The 17,315-nt window shown below is 32.8% G+C and overlaps 1 protein-coding gene across 7 annotated transcripts in view; it reads left to right on the top strand.

Annotated features, from left to right (window-relative positions):
• The window catches only part of Csmd3 (CUB and Sushi multiple domains 3), a 1,151,628-nt gene that overhangs the window by 833,551 nt on the left and 300,762 nt on the right, over positions 1-17,315 (top strand). For all 7 annotated transcript variants that reach the window (XM_046464911.2, XM_058585685.1, XM_058585684.1 and 4 more), the window contains one exon: positions 15,084-15,240. In XM_046464911.2, the coding sequence (XP_046320867.1) occupies positions 15,084-15,240 (157 nt within the window). The remainder of the gene's footprint in view (positions 1-15,083; positions 15,241-17,315) is intronic.

Here is a 17,315-nt window from a genome sequence, read left to right as displayed (position 1 = left end):
GAAAGATTTTTTTGTTCAAGGTGACACATACAATATACTTCTGTTTTCACTAATCTTGAAAAAAATGATATCTCAGAATGGTTGTGATAGAAGATTCTCATGTAAGCAATAGCTTTAATATTGTTACTTACCTTTAAAAAGTAAAATCATTGGATAATAATTGATGGCTGTTTAAGCCAAACATTACTGTATGTTTATAAGAGTTGTATAGGACTTGGGAAATATTTTCTGCAGTACACTTAAATGTATACAATTTCAATATTAATTAGGACCAATATATATATTCCTGGTTCATGCACATTTTGCACGGTGAAATTCATTATTCAATGTCCTTACACCTCCACTTCATTGGTTGGATTTTCCTTTTAAAATAATGTATATCTGCAAGCTGCAGGAATAGCTCAGTGGTAGAATGCTTTCTTGCCTAGCATGCATGAGGTCCTGGGTTTGATCCCCAGTACTACAAATAAATAATAATAATAAATAATAAACAAAACAAAATAATAATTATAACTTATATTTTATAATTGGAGTCAACATTGAGATTATTGAATTCTTCTATGTAGAAAAGAAGCGTAATTTTTTCTGGCTAGGGGAAAAAAATGTATCAATGTATGCATGAAATGTCTAAGCCAGACCAATAATCTGTATCCCATAAACAACCATGATAAAGTTCAAAGTCAGGAAGTGCTTCCTTACATCTACCACTCCTACATACCACTATCACTACTAAAAAACAAAAACAAAAACAAAAACAATAAATAAATAACTCTCCTTTTGTGATGCTTGAAATTTATTTTCCTATATTATTTTCCTATATTGAATGGTTCTTAATATCTGGAAAATCCATTTGGCATAAGAGATGATGTCTTTTAAAAATAAGATAGTCTTAATGTGTTTTTCAGAGTGCTTTTTTCTTAGGTCTCACTTATTTGAGCAAGTTCATATGCACTTGTCATGGGTGGTACCTTGAGAAGGGCAGAACCTCAATAAATGACAACCTGAGGGAATGTGATGATGAGAAATAAAGCTAGTCTGAAAACAACAACAACAACAACAACAACAAAAAAAAAACTTCAATTTCAGTCTCTTTAGTGGAGTGGTTGCTCAGTATTCCATTCTAGTTTTTCCAACTGTTAGGCCTGTTTGTGTCTTCTAGCTCCTACTCTCAACCTGATTAGAAACACTTTTTAGCTATTTGGTATAGGACACTGAGTTATACCATTATTGCATGTGGCTGGTTCAAGTCTAGTTACCTATTCAGTCACTGGTAGCTATTTCTTTCTTAACTCTTTTCTGGGAATGTGTAAATTTCTATGAGTCATACCACCTTCCTGGGATCCAGATAGAAAGCCAGGTATACAAATTCCTTCTGTTTCTGATTCTTGGGGCTCTAGCATCACTACATGTAACACAGCTAAGAAAAAACATTCTTAGAGACCTAAATTAGACCCTAGGTCTCACTATCTCAGTATATTTCCCAGGCTAGCCTCAAGCTAGCCATCCTCCCACCTCAGTCTCTCAAGGGATTATAGGTGTGTGCCATTGTACCTGGCTATTTATTTTCTTCTTAACTCATCAAGGAAATGTTTTTCTAGGTTGGTTGGAGTCTGAATAGAATGTATTCTTATATTCTTCTTTTAATTTTTTTAAGGTACTGTTGATTGAGTCCAGAGGCACTCTAGCATTTAGCTGAATCCCCTAGCATTTTAATATTTTAATTTTGAGACAGGGTCTCAATATATTCCTCCACAATAAATTGTTGAGGCTGGCCTTGAACTTTCAATTCTTCTCCCTCAACATCCTAAGTAGCTGGGATTACAGGTGTGCACCACTGCACCTGGCTTGTATTCTATTCTCAATGGTCATACGTTTAATATGTAATTTAATTCTTTCAGTTAAGAGTCATAGAAAGTATTTGTTTTATCTAGGGTTTAAGCAATCAAAACTGAATAGTTTCCATCGTCAGCCTGGAAGGATGAAAGCTGAATACCAGTCAGAAATATTAGTTCTGATTGTTGTTGTTGTTGTTGTGTTTGTTTTTATTTTCAAACAAAGATTAAGCACTATGTTTAGATGAAAGAATATAGCAGGGACAAAATCTGAGACAATCCTTTTTACAATAGCTAGCCTTCACAAAGACTTATTTCTTGGGTCCAGGGTTGTAGATCAGTGGAAGAACACTTGCTTAGTATTCTAGAGACCCTGGTTAGATTCCCAGCACTGCAGAAACAAACACAAACTTATTTCTTAGCTAGATACCATGGTGCATGCCTGAAATCCCAGCTCCTTTGGAGGCTGAAGCAAGTGGATTGCAAGTTTGAGATCAGCCTGGGCAATGAGATATGTCTCAAAATAAAATAAAAAGAGTTGGAATATGTCTCAGATATGGAATGTTCCTGGGTTTTTTCACAGTACTAACTATACACAAAGCAAACAAACAAAACAACTTATTTCTTACATGATATATAGAGCATAAATGATTGTGGAGAAAAGCCAGCATAGTACCTCAAAACTGGTGTTTGATATTTTGTGGGAAAAGGGGGCAGGGGTTTTGATGCCATATTAATGAAAAATTAGATAGTTGAATTACCTGGCCAATAATACTCTTTTAGTGATATGATAAGGGATAATTACCTCTTATTGCATTCTGTGATACATCTTGACTATACAGGCATCTGAAGAAATCTTCAGGCACAGAGAAGACCTCTATTCAGACCTTCTATGTTCTTAACCATTTTGCAGAAAATAATTTAAGGACACATTAGGTATGAATAGAAAAGTAAGAAATTATTACAAAGGGAAAGTATACACTCCAAAATGGGAGTATGGCACATCTCAAAGAGTGGGTCACCTAGTCTTTCCCTGGGTTTTTAACATTTATGGAAGGACAGTAGCTAGAGGCTGACCTAGAGGTGGAGTGTGCGCAGGGTCATGCAATTGCATGTGAGCTGTCCTTGCAATTGCTCATTGCTCTGGCTTGTTCTTATTTTGCACTTCCTCCATTGGATTTCTCATTAATATCTTAAATTTTCACTCAGGGGTGCATCTGACTATAATGATGAGGTTAAGGTCACTTCTTGGTCATCAAAGCTTTTAATGTACACAGTCCCTAATTGAGCAGTTCTTTCAGATGACTTGTGATTATCTTGTGGTTTTGTTACCCTTTCATCAACCAGTAGGAAAAGCTGCAAGCAAGTAAATAGGATCAAGGACACAGACTGGGTTGCTCATGAGCAGTTTCTTCTACACTCCAACAGTTTATGATGTTTCTCTTTTGAGACTTAGTGTTCTTGCTATATTCCTGAATTGCTATCTCAACATGATTTCAAGTTTCTTTCCTAGATGTGTTTGAGAGTTTGAGATTTGCATTTGTAAGGCCCTGTGGTTAAATTTTAAGAGCTTATTGTAAAATGTTACTCTTTCTAAACTTTCATTATATAACAAATCAGATTGTAATAAAATTATAATTGTTATAATGAAAAGTAAAAACATAACCTTTCATTTCTTAACTATTTTACTAGTGTTTTAGAGATACTGGATAAAAATTTACATTTACATTGTTTTGGACAAAACTCCTGTAGTAAGCTTCAATAGATCAAGTGAAAAAATCAAAATCGAGTCACTCATGCTGAAGTTCCAAATCACCAAGCTGAAACAAAGCTGTTTATATGAACTTGTGGAAAATCAGGATTAGAGATAACAACCAAATTTCCCAAACAAGCAAGGATCAATTGGCATGATAATGAAATTCCCAGTTTTAATCCTTACACAAAAGAAGTTACCTGAGATAACCTGATGTTAACTAATCTTATTTTCCTATTGTTCAATCTCCCTGTCCCAACTCAGAAAGAAAGTGACTTGAAAATGACAGATCTGTTGGTTTTTTTTTTCTTTTGTTTCTGTTTTCTTCAGTCTTTCTCTGTCTACAAACCAGCCTTCTCTGCTGAGTGCATCAGAATTCTTACTCTGTAGTGAAATGCTGTCTGAGTCTGGAATAGAAAATAAAACCTATAAGATAGTTAAAATTATTGTGATTTTTATTCTTTGATAGAGTACATTTATTGGATCACAATAATGAAAATATCATGGCATGGTTTATCTCTTTCCAACCCTACATTAAATGATAATCACATCGATACCTTGATATTGGCCATGGTGTAGCCACATAACAGAAATCAACAAACACTACAAATTATGGTTGTATTTATTTTTTTATTCCTTATGTATATTTAAATATAAATAGGTTGTATCTGTAGCTATTATAGTAAATAGCACAATATATTGAGGATTTTTCTTTTTACTATTTCACTACCAAATTCAATTTACTAAAAAAGTTGCTTATGTCATTTGCAAGTTAATAAATTTCTGATATAATCATGTTTTTGATGTACTTTCCTCTTAAGGCCAAAAGAAAATCAAGAAATATTTATTTTGGAATTTTTCTTGTTTGTCATTTACATAATGTAATTTTGACAAATACAGAATGATACAATTCTATAATAATTAATTAGTTATATGGATCTTATAATAAATAGAGCACATTTTATTAGTAGGCCAAATTGGAGCTGGACACCTTTTCTTTTTAAATGATGTCTTCCTATGTTACCCAGGCTAGCTTCAATCTCTTTGGCTCAAGTAATTCTCCTGCCTCAGCCTCCCAAGTAGCTTGGCATGCACAGTCATGATTAACTGACGCCTGTTTTAAAAAATACAATTTTGTTGGGAGAAAGCCATGTTCATCCATTTATGTATTGTCTGTGTCTGTTTTTGTTCTACAATGGTGGGACTGAACAGTGGTGAAAGAGATAATATTATCCCATAAAATCTTGAATATTTATTATCTAGCTGTTTTCAGAAAAAGTTCATCCACCTCTCTTTATATCCACAAAATGTATTTATAAAGCAAATGAACAAACTTATAAAGAGGTATACATATATATCAGATTTGTTTGAGATATTCTTGTTGAACAATTTCCAGCACAGCAGTGATGTCATGCTCATCACACACACATATCTGTGGACTCTCCTTGTCATTCACTGGTAATCCTTTGTTAACTCTTCCCTCTAAAATACTCTGTAGTGGATGGGGATGTGGCTCAGTTGTAGTGTACTTGCCTGGCATGTGTGAGGCACTGGGTTCAATTCTCAGCACCACATATAAATAAATAAAATAAAGGACAATCAACAACTAAAAAAAAATATTTAAAAAAATACTCTGTAGATGTCTACTCTATGGGCTATCATGTTAGGCCTCATAAAATCCTTCACTGTCTTTCATAGTAAGGATCAGAACATAAAGTAATCTGTGACAAGTCATGGAAATTTAGAGTTGGGTTTTCAACTGGTCATCAAAGCTCCTGAGAAGTTGACCATTTTTTGTGCTTCCAACTCCCTTACTAAAATATGCTATCTCACATAATTGAGGATACATCATCTAACTATTTCTAAAACCTAAATAATTGAATAAGTGCAAATATTTTCTGCTCTTTTTCATATTATCTTTGAAAATAACAAAATAAGTTTTAGACCTTTATTTGCTTAACCACTACTAAACTTTTTTTCTTTATGTTAATTGAAGCTTTGTCAATTGAACTTATTTGAAACTTTATTTAAATTTCCAAATCAACCTATAAAACAAATGACCAAAAATGAAAATTCCACTATCCAAGAGGAGGAATAATTTGGAAGTTTGAATGATTTTACACACACACAAACACACACATGCACACACACATAATTATATGTAATTTATGTATTTTTTTCATTTTGATTTTTATGTACCTTCTGCTCTTAGGTTCAGATAACATCTTACCTGCTAAATCATTAAAAAATGAATGAGACTATGTTTTTTAAGTATGTGTTTATTAGATCACTCACAACAAGAGTTTTCAGGGTTGATATGCAGTTTGTCATAATAAGTTTTACCTGCAGGATGTAGGAGAGTCTGTACAGCATAACTAATGTTAGTTGAAAACTGTTTCCATTAGAGTCTGACATTAGTTATGCTGTACAGTTTTGTGAACAGTTTTATGCATAGTGAGATATAGGGGTTTAATTTCATTTTGTTGCATATGGATTTCCAGTTTTCCCAGCACCATTGTTAAGAGGCTATCTTTTCTCCAGTGTATGTTTTTGGCACCTTTGTTTAATTAAAGATAATTGTAATTTTGTGGATTAGTCTCTGTGTCCTCTATTCTGAACCATTAGTCTACCAGTCTGTTTTGGTGACAATACCATGCTGTTTTCGTTACTATTGCTATGTAGTATAGTTGAAAGTCTGGTATAGTGATGTCACCTGCTTCACTCTTCTCGCTAAGGATTGCTTTAAGTATTCTAGGTCTCTTATTTTTCCAGATGAATTTAATGACTGTTTTTTCTATTTCTGTGAGGAATGGCATTGGGATTTTTATTGGAACTGCACTAAATCTGTACAGTGCTTTTGATAGTATGATCATTTTGATAATATTCACTTTGCCTATCCAAGAGCAAGGTAGATCTTTCCATCTTCTAAGGTCTTCTTTGATTTCTTTCCTTAGGGTTCTGGAATTTTCATTATATAAATATTTCACCTCTTTCATTAAGTTGATTCCCAATTTTTTTTTTGAGGTTATTGTAAATGAGGTAGTTTTCCTCATTTCCTTTTCTGAGGATTTGTCACTGATGTATAGAAATGCATTTGATTTATAGGTGTTGAAATTATTTCCTGCTACATTGCTGAATTAATTTACTAGTCCTAGAAGTTTTCTGATGGAATGTTTTGGGTCTTCTAGGTATAGAATCACATCATCAGCTAATGTGCTAATTTGAGTTATTTTTTCCTATGTGTATTCCTTTAATTTCTTTCATCTAATTGCTCTGGCCAGTGACTCAAGAACTGTGATGTTGGCCTGGGGCTTAGCATAGATTGCCTGTATGATGTTGAGATATATTCCTGTTATCCCTAATTTTTCTAGTGTTTTGAACATGAATTGGTGCTGTATTTTGTCAAATGCTTTTTCTGCATCTATTGAGATGATCATATGATTCTTTAAGTCTGTTGATGTGATGAATTACATTTATTGATTTCCATATGTTGAACCAACCTTGTATCCTTGGAATGAATACCACTTGATCATGATGCAGGATCTTTTTGATATGTTTTTGTATTAGATTTGCCAGAATTTTATTGAGAATTTTTGCATCTATGTTCATTAGAGATATTAGTCTGAAGTTTTCTTTTTTTGATGTGTCCTTACCTGGTTTTGGAATCAGGCTGATATTGGCCTCATAGAATGAGTTTGGAAGTGCTTCCTCTTTTTCTATTTCCTGAAAGAAATTAAAGAGTATTGGTATTACTTCTTCTTTAAAGGTCTTGTAGAAATCAGCTGTGTATCCATCCAGTTCTGGGCTTTTCTTGGTTGATAGACTTCTGATTCTATTTTGTCTCTTGAAATTGATCTGTATAAATTGTATATATCATCCTGATTCAAATTGGACAATTTATACAACTCTAGAAAATTGTCAGTGCCTTTGATATTTTCTATTTTATTGGACTATAAGTTTTCAAAATAATTTCTAATTATCTTCTGTATTTCTGTAGTGTTTGCTGTGATATTTCCTTTTTTTATCACATATGTTAGTAATTTGAGTTTTCTCTCTCCTTTTCTTTGTTAGCATCTCTAAGGGTCTGTCAATTTTATTTATTTTTCAAAAAAAACAACTTTTTGTTTTGTCAATTTTTTCAATTGTTTCTTTTATTTCAATTTCATTGATTTCAGCTCTGATTTTAATTATTTCCTGTCTTCTGTTGCTTTTGGTAAAGATTTGTTCTTTTTTCTAGGTCTTTGAGTTGTAATGTTAAGTCATTTATTTGTTGACTTTTTCTTCTTCTAAGGAATGCACTACATGCAATGAACTTTCCTCTTAGTACTACCTTCATAGTGTCCCAGAGATTTCGATATGTTGTACCTCTGTTCTCATTCACCTCTGAAAATGTTTTAATCTCTTCCTTGATGTCTTCTACAAACCATTGTTCATTCAGTAGCATATCATTTAGTCTCCAGGTATTGGAGTAGCTTTTATTTCTTATTTTATCATTGATTTCTAATTTCATTCCATTATAATCTGAGAGAATGCAGGGTAGAATCTCTACTTTTTTTTTTATATTTGCTAAGAGTTGCTTTGTGGTATGATATATGGTCTATTTTAGAGAAGGATTTATGTGCTGCTGAGAAGAAAGTGTATTCTCTCATTGAAGGATGAAATATTATATATATATATATATATATATATATATATATATATATATATATATATATAGTATATATGTCAGTTAAGTCTGCGTTATACATTGTATTATAAGTTTTATAGTTTGTTTGTTCAGCTTTTGTTTGGAAGATCTATCCAGAGGTGAAAGAGGTGTGTTAAAATCACCTAAAATTATTGTGTTGTGGTCTGTTTGACTCTTGAACTTGAGAAGAGTTTGTTTGATGAATGTAGACGCTCTATTGTTTGGGGACTGTATATTTATAATTGTCAAGTCTTGTTGGTGTATGGTTCCCTTGAGCAGTATGTAGTGTCCTTCTTTATCCCTTTTGATTGACTATAGCTGGAAATCTACTTTATTTGATATGAGGATGGAAACCCCTGCTTGCTTCCACAGTCCACGTGAGTGGTATGATTTTTCCGAATCCTTCACCTTCAGTCTGTGGATGTTTTTTTCCTGTGAGATGAGTATCTTGGGAACAGAATATTGTTTGGTCTTTTTTTTTTTAATCCAATCTGCTAGCCTATGTCTTTTAATTTTGTGAGTTTAAGCCATTAGCATTCAGGGTTATTATGGAGACATGATTTGTATTCCCAGCCATTTTTGTTTACTTTTGGTATTTAAGGTGACTTGATTTCTCCTCTGATTAGATTTGCCTTTAGTGTAATGCCTCCCTCTGCTGATTTTCATCATTGTTTTTCATTTCCTCTTCTTGGGATATTTTGCTGAGGATGTTCTGTACTATAGGCTTGCTAGTTGTAAATTCTTTTAACTTTTGTTTGTCATGGAAGGTTTTTATTTCATCATCAACTCTAAAGCTTAGTTTTGCTGGATATAAGATTCATGGGTGGCGTCCATTTTCTTTTCTTTACTTTTTTTTTTTTTTACATATACTCAATATTTTATTTCTTACCACAGAATATTTTTACAATTTCAGAACAAAGGGTAAATAGTTCCTGTGTGAAGAGACTGTATTTGTCAAGAAGGGAAAAACATACACAAGAATAGATGTTTTGCCTCAGAAATAACTTCTAAATCAAACTCTTAATGTCCAAACATCTAGTTTAAAATATAGCTCAAATCTCCCCATATTATTAATATGCACCATTTCTTACAGGAATAATTTCAGTAGGCAAATAACAAAGAATAATGAATAAAATATTTATATAAATCAAGAGCATCTAAAAACAGCTAAAAAGAAATAGTCCTTAAGAGGGAAAAAAATAGTGGTCAAATACCATATGTAACTAGCTATATCAGCTAGCCTAGCATATGGTAAATACTGATAAAATATTTGTAAATGAAAAAAAATAGTCATTTTCCATGCAAAATTAATTTTTCTAATAAATCTAGAATGCTAGAGAAGAGCTGAATCATATTGCAATAACATACTACCTTAATCTTAGTAACACTTAATCTCCTGAGACGTAAATTATGATTTAGCTTTATGGCACAAGCCAATTTATTCCATTTTCTTTTAGAGCTTGGTATATATTGTTCCATGATCTCCTGGCTTTGAGGGTCTGGGTTGAAAAAGCTGCTGAGATACAAATTGGTCTCCCCTATATGTGATCTGATTCCTCTCTCTTGCAGCTCTTAAGAATCTGTCCTTATTCTGTATGCTAGGCATATTCATTATAATGTGACTTGGAGTAGATCTGTTGTAATTTCATACATTTGGTGTCCTGTAAGCAGCTTGTATTTGGTTTTCCAATTCATTCTTCATGCTTGGGAAATTCTCTGATATTATCTCATTGAAGAGATTGTGCATGCTTTTAGTTTGAAACTCTGTGCCTTCCTCTTTCCAAATAACGCTTAGATTTGGTCTTTTGATGCTGTCCTATAATTCTTGTATGTTCTGTTCGTGGTTTCTTACTATCTTCACTGTGTGATCAACTTTATTTTCCAGATTGTATATTTTGTCTTCATTATCTGGCATTCTTTCTTCCAAGTGATCTAGTCTGTTGGTTATGCTTTCTATTGAGATTTTTATTTGATTTATTTTGTATCCTTCATTTCAAGGATTTCTGACTTTTTTTATTAGATTCTCTAGCTCTTTCTTTAAATAATCTTTTACTACCTGTATTTGCTCTCTTATCTCCTTGTTGGAGTGATCAATTTTTTCCTGTATTTGCGCATTTAGGTCATTCTTTAACTCATAGATCATTTTAATTATGAACCTCCTGAACTCTTTCTCTGACATTTCATCAACTTTGCTGTCCATGGGATCTGTTATAGTATCCTGGTTTGTTTGGAGCATTTTCCTCCCTTGATTTTTTATGTTGTCAATACATCTTCCTTTCTTGCAGTGTAGATCTGAGATATTATAATTTATACCCTATATTCTTATAGTACCTGTGCAGATTGTCTGTACCTCACCTTGATGTTGGGCATCCAGACCCTGCTGGTGTCCCTCAATGTATGCTACTGCAACTAAAGGTGGTGACAACAATTGCCAAGGTAACTTGAGATAATAGTTGAGGTGCCCCAAGATGGATGCAATGTATCACAGAGATGAGGCTGAAGGGATGGGCCTCACAATCTCTTTTGGATGCCTGATCTGAGATGCACCTGCTTGTAGGCCCTGTCTGTTGTCAAAAAGGTAAGGGCTTCTGTGTGTGAAAGGCTATGGCGATGACTATAGTGTCCCAAAATGGATGTGGGTTAGGCTTAGGCTCCCAGGTGGCAGGGGGTGGGGGGCAAACACAGACCTACCCTGGACCTGGGTCCCAGCACAAGTCGGTGTGGGTGGATATGGGCTGGGCCTGGCCTCAAGTGGTAGTTTGCTGGTCAGAAGGGGCAGTCCTGTGCTGGAGGCTGGGCTCTGACGGGAGTCTGTCAGTGAATGGATGCACGCAGGCCTACTATGAGCCTGGGTCCCATACAGGCTGGTGTGGGCAGATCTCTTATATTCTTAACTCAACATAATAACAATAATACTTTTTGGATATTTAAAAAATAAAATCCATTTATTTGTGAGATTAGGCCCAAATTAATGAAAATGTACTTACAGATCTTTATTTTAATTACAAAAGAAATATGAGAACTAACAACCTCAAATAAAAAAAAAAAGTTTTAAGTTCTAATCAGACCCAGTTAATCACTCTGAACTATAAATGTACTTTTGAAGGAAAGGTACATTTTGTTTGTTTTGTTTTTTTATTCATACGTTTTCATTCATGACTAGTTTAAAAGCAATTTGTGCTTTGTCTTTTTCTGTTTTTTAAATGTCTTCATATAATATATTTGAATATGTTTGAAGCATTTTATCTACAAATTAAACAGCATTGACCTGATCATTATTCTGAAGCTCTTTCTTTTTTAAAAATCTTTCTAATGATGCTTGCTTTTTATTTTGATTTAGTAATTTTATGCATGTTTCCAAAATTTTACACTTGAGTTAACCAAGCTTCATTTTATAGTGGAACTTCTATATTATATGGTTTCTATCTTTTGACTCTATGTTGTTAAATAAAATATGGTTAGTAGAATTTGGTGTTGAATTAGATTCTCCCAGCTGAATTTAAGATAATTTTTTTAATACTAGCTCTTTTATCATACCTTCTCATACAATAATTATCTTTTAAAATATGTGTTAAAATTTCTTTTCAAAGAAAGAATGATCAATTGATCCATCGATCAATAGATAGATAGATAGATGTTTGAAGGATTTCAGCTAGTTTCTGGCTTAAAAACTAGAAAAATTCAATAAAAAAATGTCTCTGTTGTGCCAGACAGTATTGGGCTAATTTTTTAAAAAATCTCCTTCAGGTTAAAAATGATGTCTTATTATGTTTTTAAAATCTTATCCATAGCATCTAACAAAAGTGTAGAACTAAATATGGATTAGGGCTGGGGATGTGGCTCAAGTGGTAGCACGCTCGCCTGGCATGCGTGCGGCCCGGGTTCGATCCTCAGCACCACACACAAAACAAAGATGTTGTGTCCGCCGATAACTAAAAAAAAATACATAAATAAATATTAAACTTCTCTCTCTCTCTCTCTCTCTCTCCTCCTCACTCTCTCGCTCTCTCTTTAAAAAATAAATAAATAAATATGGATTGAATTAATCTGTTACTTTTTTAAATTTTACATATAAAAATGATTTCAACATATAAAGTAACTGTTTCTGCCATGTGTTATTAAGATTTTGTTTTTCTTTACCACTGAAAATTTGAGAAAACCTAAAATCTTCAGTAGCTAGAGATACATAAGCACATACTTAGGTAAATTCAATAACCAGGGGGAGAAAGACCAAGCTAAACACCAAATACAAGTAATTTGCCTCAAATTCAAACTACGGAAGTGTTAAAACAGAAATTTTTAATTTGCAAATAATTTTTAAAGTAGTGAAAAAATCTTAAGATAATGTAACTAGATTAACTTCTCTCCTTGAAAAATATTCCCTAAAACTTGATTCATGATTTTAAAATTTAAGATTTTAACAGATCTAAAAGAACCATGGTCACTGCAAAAAAACTTGTTACTATGGAAAATCCACTGGAAGGTTGTTTATAACACAGAAGAAAAAATGTAAACAGTTTTTATCAATTATATAAAATCTATTCTAAGTATATTATTAATTTTTTCACAGCAGTTTAATACAAGAAAAATATATCATGCAGGTAAATACTACTAATAAAGCAATCCCTGCTGCAGTCTGGCTGGGCACAAAATCAGGAGCCACTTAAGCAGGAACGAACTTTATTTTTTGAAACTGCCGCCAATGCCCCGTAAGCTCCCGGGAAGATTGCCGATCGACACGCGGCGTTCTCCCTGATCCCCAGAGGAAGTTCCTCCTCTGGAATTCACTCCTACCGCACTTCCCCAACCAATTGGAACTCTCCAGGAGTCCAGTAGCAGGCCCCAGGTGAACAGCAGGAGTCCAATATCCATATGAATGCAAATCTTAACATAATCATATCATCTCAATGGCTTGCTGGCATCACCTTTCAACCAAAAATGCCATGCATCATATTACTTGGCTGTGGCTCTTAGTAAATCCCTAAAAAAAATTGTCTGTTAGTTACAGTACTATTACATCAATGTAATAGTACTAGTTTTGAGGGAGCACTGTGCTAAAGCAGGATCACTGGAGTAAAAATTCAGGTCACAGGTAACTTAAGATAATTTGTGGCAAAAGAAGTAGCTTTTGAGCAGTATTTGTCAACTTTTTCTTTTCATGATCATTCACATAAACTTACCCAATATTCAACTCCATGAAACTAAATATTATGGAAAATGATTTGTTGGTTATGGGGGTGATGGTGTAGTTCAGTGGTTGAGAGTCTGCCTAACATGAGTGAGGACCTAGGTTTAATTGTCAATAACATGGGGAAAAATAAATCAAGATTTCTTGTTACATATGATCTTTGGGAGACCACAAATCATTGCAACATCTAAAGTGTTATTGCTCCCAAGAAAAAATTTTCATCCACTTTTGCGTAATATTGACCATATTGAAAATGCATGCCTTAAAAGAAAAATAATGGTGATATGCACAGTTGGTAAACTATACATTTTTTTATTATATACTTTTTGGAAAAAAATCTAGAAATACATGAACATGTTATCTTAGAAATCTCATATTTTGAAAATATTCTTATTGAAACACAAGTACCAAAATTCCATGGGATTGTGTGTAAAAGGATGTTCATTTCAGCATTACTAGTTGTAGAAAAAAAAAATTAATTCATTAATATGGACAGGGTAGAGCAAGTTATGATAGTGTCACTACATAGCTCTAGATAGGAAGAATCTGTATTTACTTACCTGAAGAGATGTCTATTATGCATTGATAAAGGAAAAACAAATTAGAGTGCAATAAGAAGTTATAATTTCAAAAGAAGACTAATGATATAAGCCTAAGGAGGAGCTCATCAATTTTGCCTTGTATAGTTTTGCCCTGTTAATTTAGATTCTAAAAGCATTTAATAGTCTTTTAAAATATCAAAATTAATCAACTTAACGATCATGAGTAAAATTTTAAAACATGTTTTATATTAATTACATATAGGAAAAGCAAGTATTTGGTCCCCTTAAGAAAGTTAAAGAAAAACAATCAACTGTCTGACCTTGGAAAACAATCTTAATGTAGATATTCTTAATTTTAAGTTGTCTCCCATGAAAACATATTATTCCTACAAGAACAAAGTTATATAACATAATCAAATATTTCTGAGAGTCTACTAAGTTTAGAATTTTAAAATTATACATGTATTCTTGCCGCAGTCTGGCTGGGCACACAATCACGAGCCACCACACAGCTTGTAGATTCAAACAGCAACTCTTTATTCCCGAACTCACACCAGCCGTCTACAATCACGTTCTGGGGAAATCCATGTTCTCTGCCCAAATCCACGTTCTCTGCCCAAATCCACTTCCACTGGGCTTCTATCTCCCAAATATATTGTCTGAATCCCGTGAGAACTCAAGGGGAACTCAGGCAGCAGGATACGCCCTATTCCCAGCAGGAATAATCTTAAACCTTAAACCTGGAACCTAAACTGGGAACGCCCTAAACACGATTATCTTAAAACCGGGAACACCCTAATCTGCCTTGGTCCTTGAGCAAGGTCACGTACATTCAATGTCACTGCAACATGGGGTACGCTGGCAAGGAAATTGTCATACCTACTTGGCTAATGGCTCCCAGCATATTCTAACTTTTCTAATGTGATATTTGTAGTGCTAGTATATTTGATTGTTCTTGAGTAATATGTACTGACCTGATGTAGGAACAGTATAATAATTTCCTCTTCCTTATAGGATATAAATACATTGTTCTGAACTGGATCTTTACATTTTACATTTTAATTATAAATACATTTTGCAGATTTATGATGGAAAAGATAAAACAACACATCTACTGGGTGCATTCACTGGTGCATCTATGCGAGGACTGACACTTAGTAGTACTTCAAATCAACTCTGGTTAGAATTTAATTCTGATTCTGAAGGAACAGATGAAGGTTTTCAACTTGTCTATACCAGTAAGTATCTTAGAAGCATAAAATCATCAAATGCTATTGTTTAATATTTATTAAATAATTTCAGTGTATTAGTGAAATAATATCTAATATTTGGTTATCAATTTGCAGTTTACAATTCTCTTCTACGTATGTAATTTTATTTAACCTTAACAACAATTCCGTATGTTACAGATATTGTAGGTTTTGTCATTTTAATCATTGAAATGAACAAGGTTTCAAAGAATTAATAATTTGTAGAATTTGGGTTTATTTATTATGTATGTTTTAAATACCAGGATTCCCCTTCTCCAATATTTAAGAAATGTAGATAATTTTTTTTAACTGATAGAAATCCATTGTCTGAGTTCTCATCCCCTTACAAAATGAACACAATGCCTGTGCAGTGCAATCATTAATGATAACTGGTTGGTTTTAGGTTATTTAAAAACAAAAATTAGCTGAAGTGTTTGGTTGTTGTTCTTTTGTTGAAATGCCTTATTAAAAATAAATTTATGCATAATTACTTTATTATAGCATATAGCATCTCATATTCTCATGAATAAAAGAAGTTTACAGGATGAGAATTATATTAGGTTTGTTATATCAATTGTTGTATGAGTTAATAAATGTATTTTACTAGTGCCCTAATATAAGAAATGAGCTAATTATACCAACAAACTTAAATGTCTCTTTAAATTATATATCAGGTATTATAATATAATATAAAATTATGTATTTTATATATATAGCTACTTTATGTAAAACACTAAACTAAGAAAGTAAAATGCATATAAAAAGAAGTGGTTATGTATTTGTTTAATTAATTTACAATCTATCAGATCAAATTGGTTCTTGGAAGTTCAGAATACTCATTTACTATAGCAAAATATGTCTAATAGCAATAATCAGAAATCTTTACTTTTAGAGTATTTGAGAAAATATGCCTTCTTTAAGTTTTCTTAAGAAGTCAGATTAATGGAAATTATTTTAGAAACAAGGCAATTAAAAATGTTACAGCATCAAAGATTATCACATGGGACCTAAAGCAAATTTGAATTAAATTATCATTAGTGAAAATATTGCCTCTTATTGATATGATAAATAGGAGCCAGAACAATATGACACATTATATTTAAAAATCCTGTCCGTAATACTGAGAGATTACCTTTGCTACCTGTTTATTTCAATTATTTTTTCAATTTGTATTAGAATTCTTATGTTATTAACATTACATGTAAAATGAACAAAACAAATGGTAAATACATATTTTGAAGTTTTCAGAACTGTGTATACAATGTGATTTCTAATGAGGTCCTCTCAAAGACAATGAGTTTTCAAGGGAATTGTGTTTATAGATATTAATGTGTGATGAACTAAGAGTAATGGTATTAAGTATTATTGCTCAAATATAATTGCTATTATCTACTCCCAAAGCAAACTTTAAAAAAAAAATCTGCTATCCTATTCCTCTTTCTTTGTTTTCTACAGGACTGCTGACAATTTTGAAGTCATATTGCCATGAGTGGCACAATTTTCCATAAAGGTTTTTCTTTGTTCTGAATAATTTTGCACTTCTTCTTATGAGAAACTGTTTATGGGGTTAGAAACAGTGGCATGCACCTATAATCCTAGCAACTCAGGAGGCTGAGGCAGGAGGATCACAAATTCAAAAATAGCCTCTGCATCTTAGCAAGACCCTGTCTTAAATAAAATAAATAAAGGACTGAGGATGTAGCTCAGTGATTAAGTGCCCCTGGATTCAATCCTTGAAACAACAACAGCAACAAAAAGAAAAACTTTATGGGTTTCATAGAGGAATCCTAGATTTCCTTCTCTGATAACATAAAAATCTATGTAATTGAGATTATTGATACAAAGATACTAGGCAGTTTAGGATGTGTCTAGATTTAAAATTGTATAGGGTATTCAGGTTTCTGCAATAAGTAAAATCACAATATGACAATAAGTAAAATCACAATATAGCTTTCCTGTCAGTAGTGTGGGTTACAGGGTGTAAAAAAAAAGAGAGAAAAAACTTTAAAAAGTAAGTATTTGGAGTTACTCTTCCTTTCTTATTTACCCTAAATGTTCATTAT

This window comes from Marmota monax, unplaced genomic scaffold (assembly GCF_021218885.2).
Source record: "Marmota monax isolate L192 unplaced genomic scaffold, Marmota_monax_Labrador192_F-V1.1 WCK01_AAM20220418_F8-fsc00003, whole genome shotgun sequence".
NCBI lineage: Eukaryota > Metazoa > Chordata > Mammalia > Rodentia > Sciuridae > Marmota > Marmota monax.
This window is presented reverse-complemented; position numbering and strand designations above follow the sequence as displayed.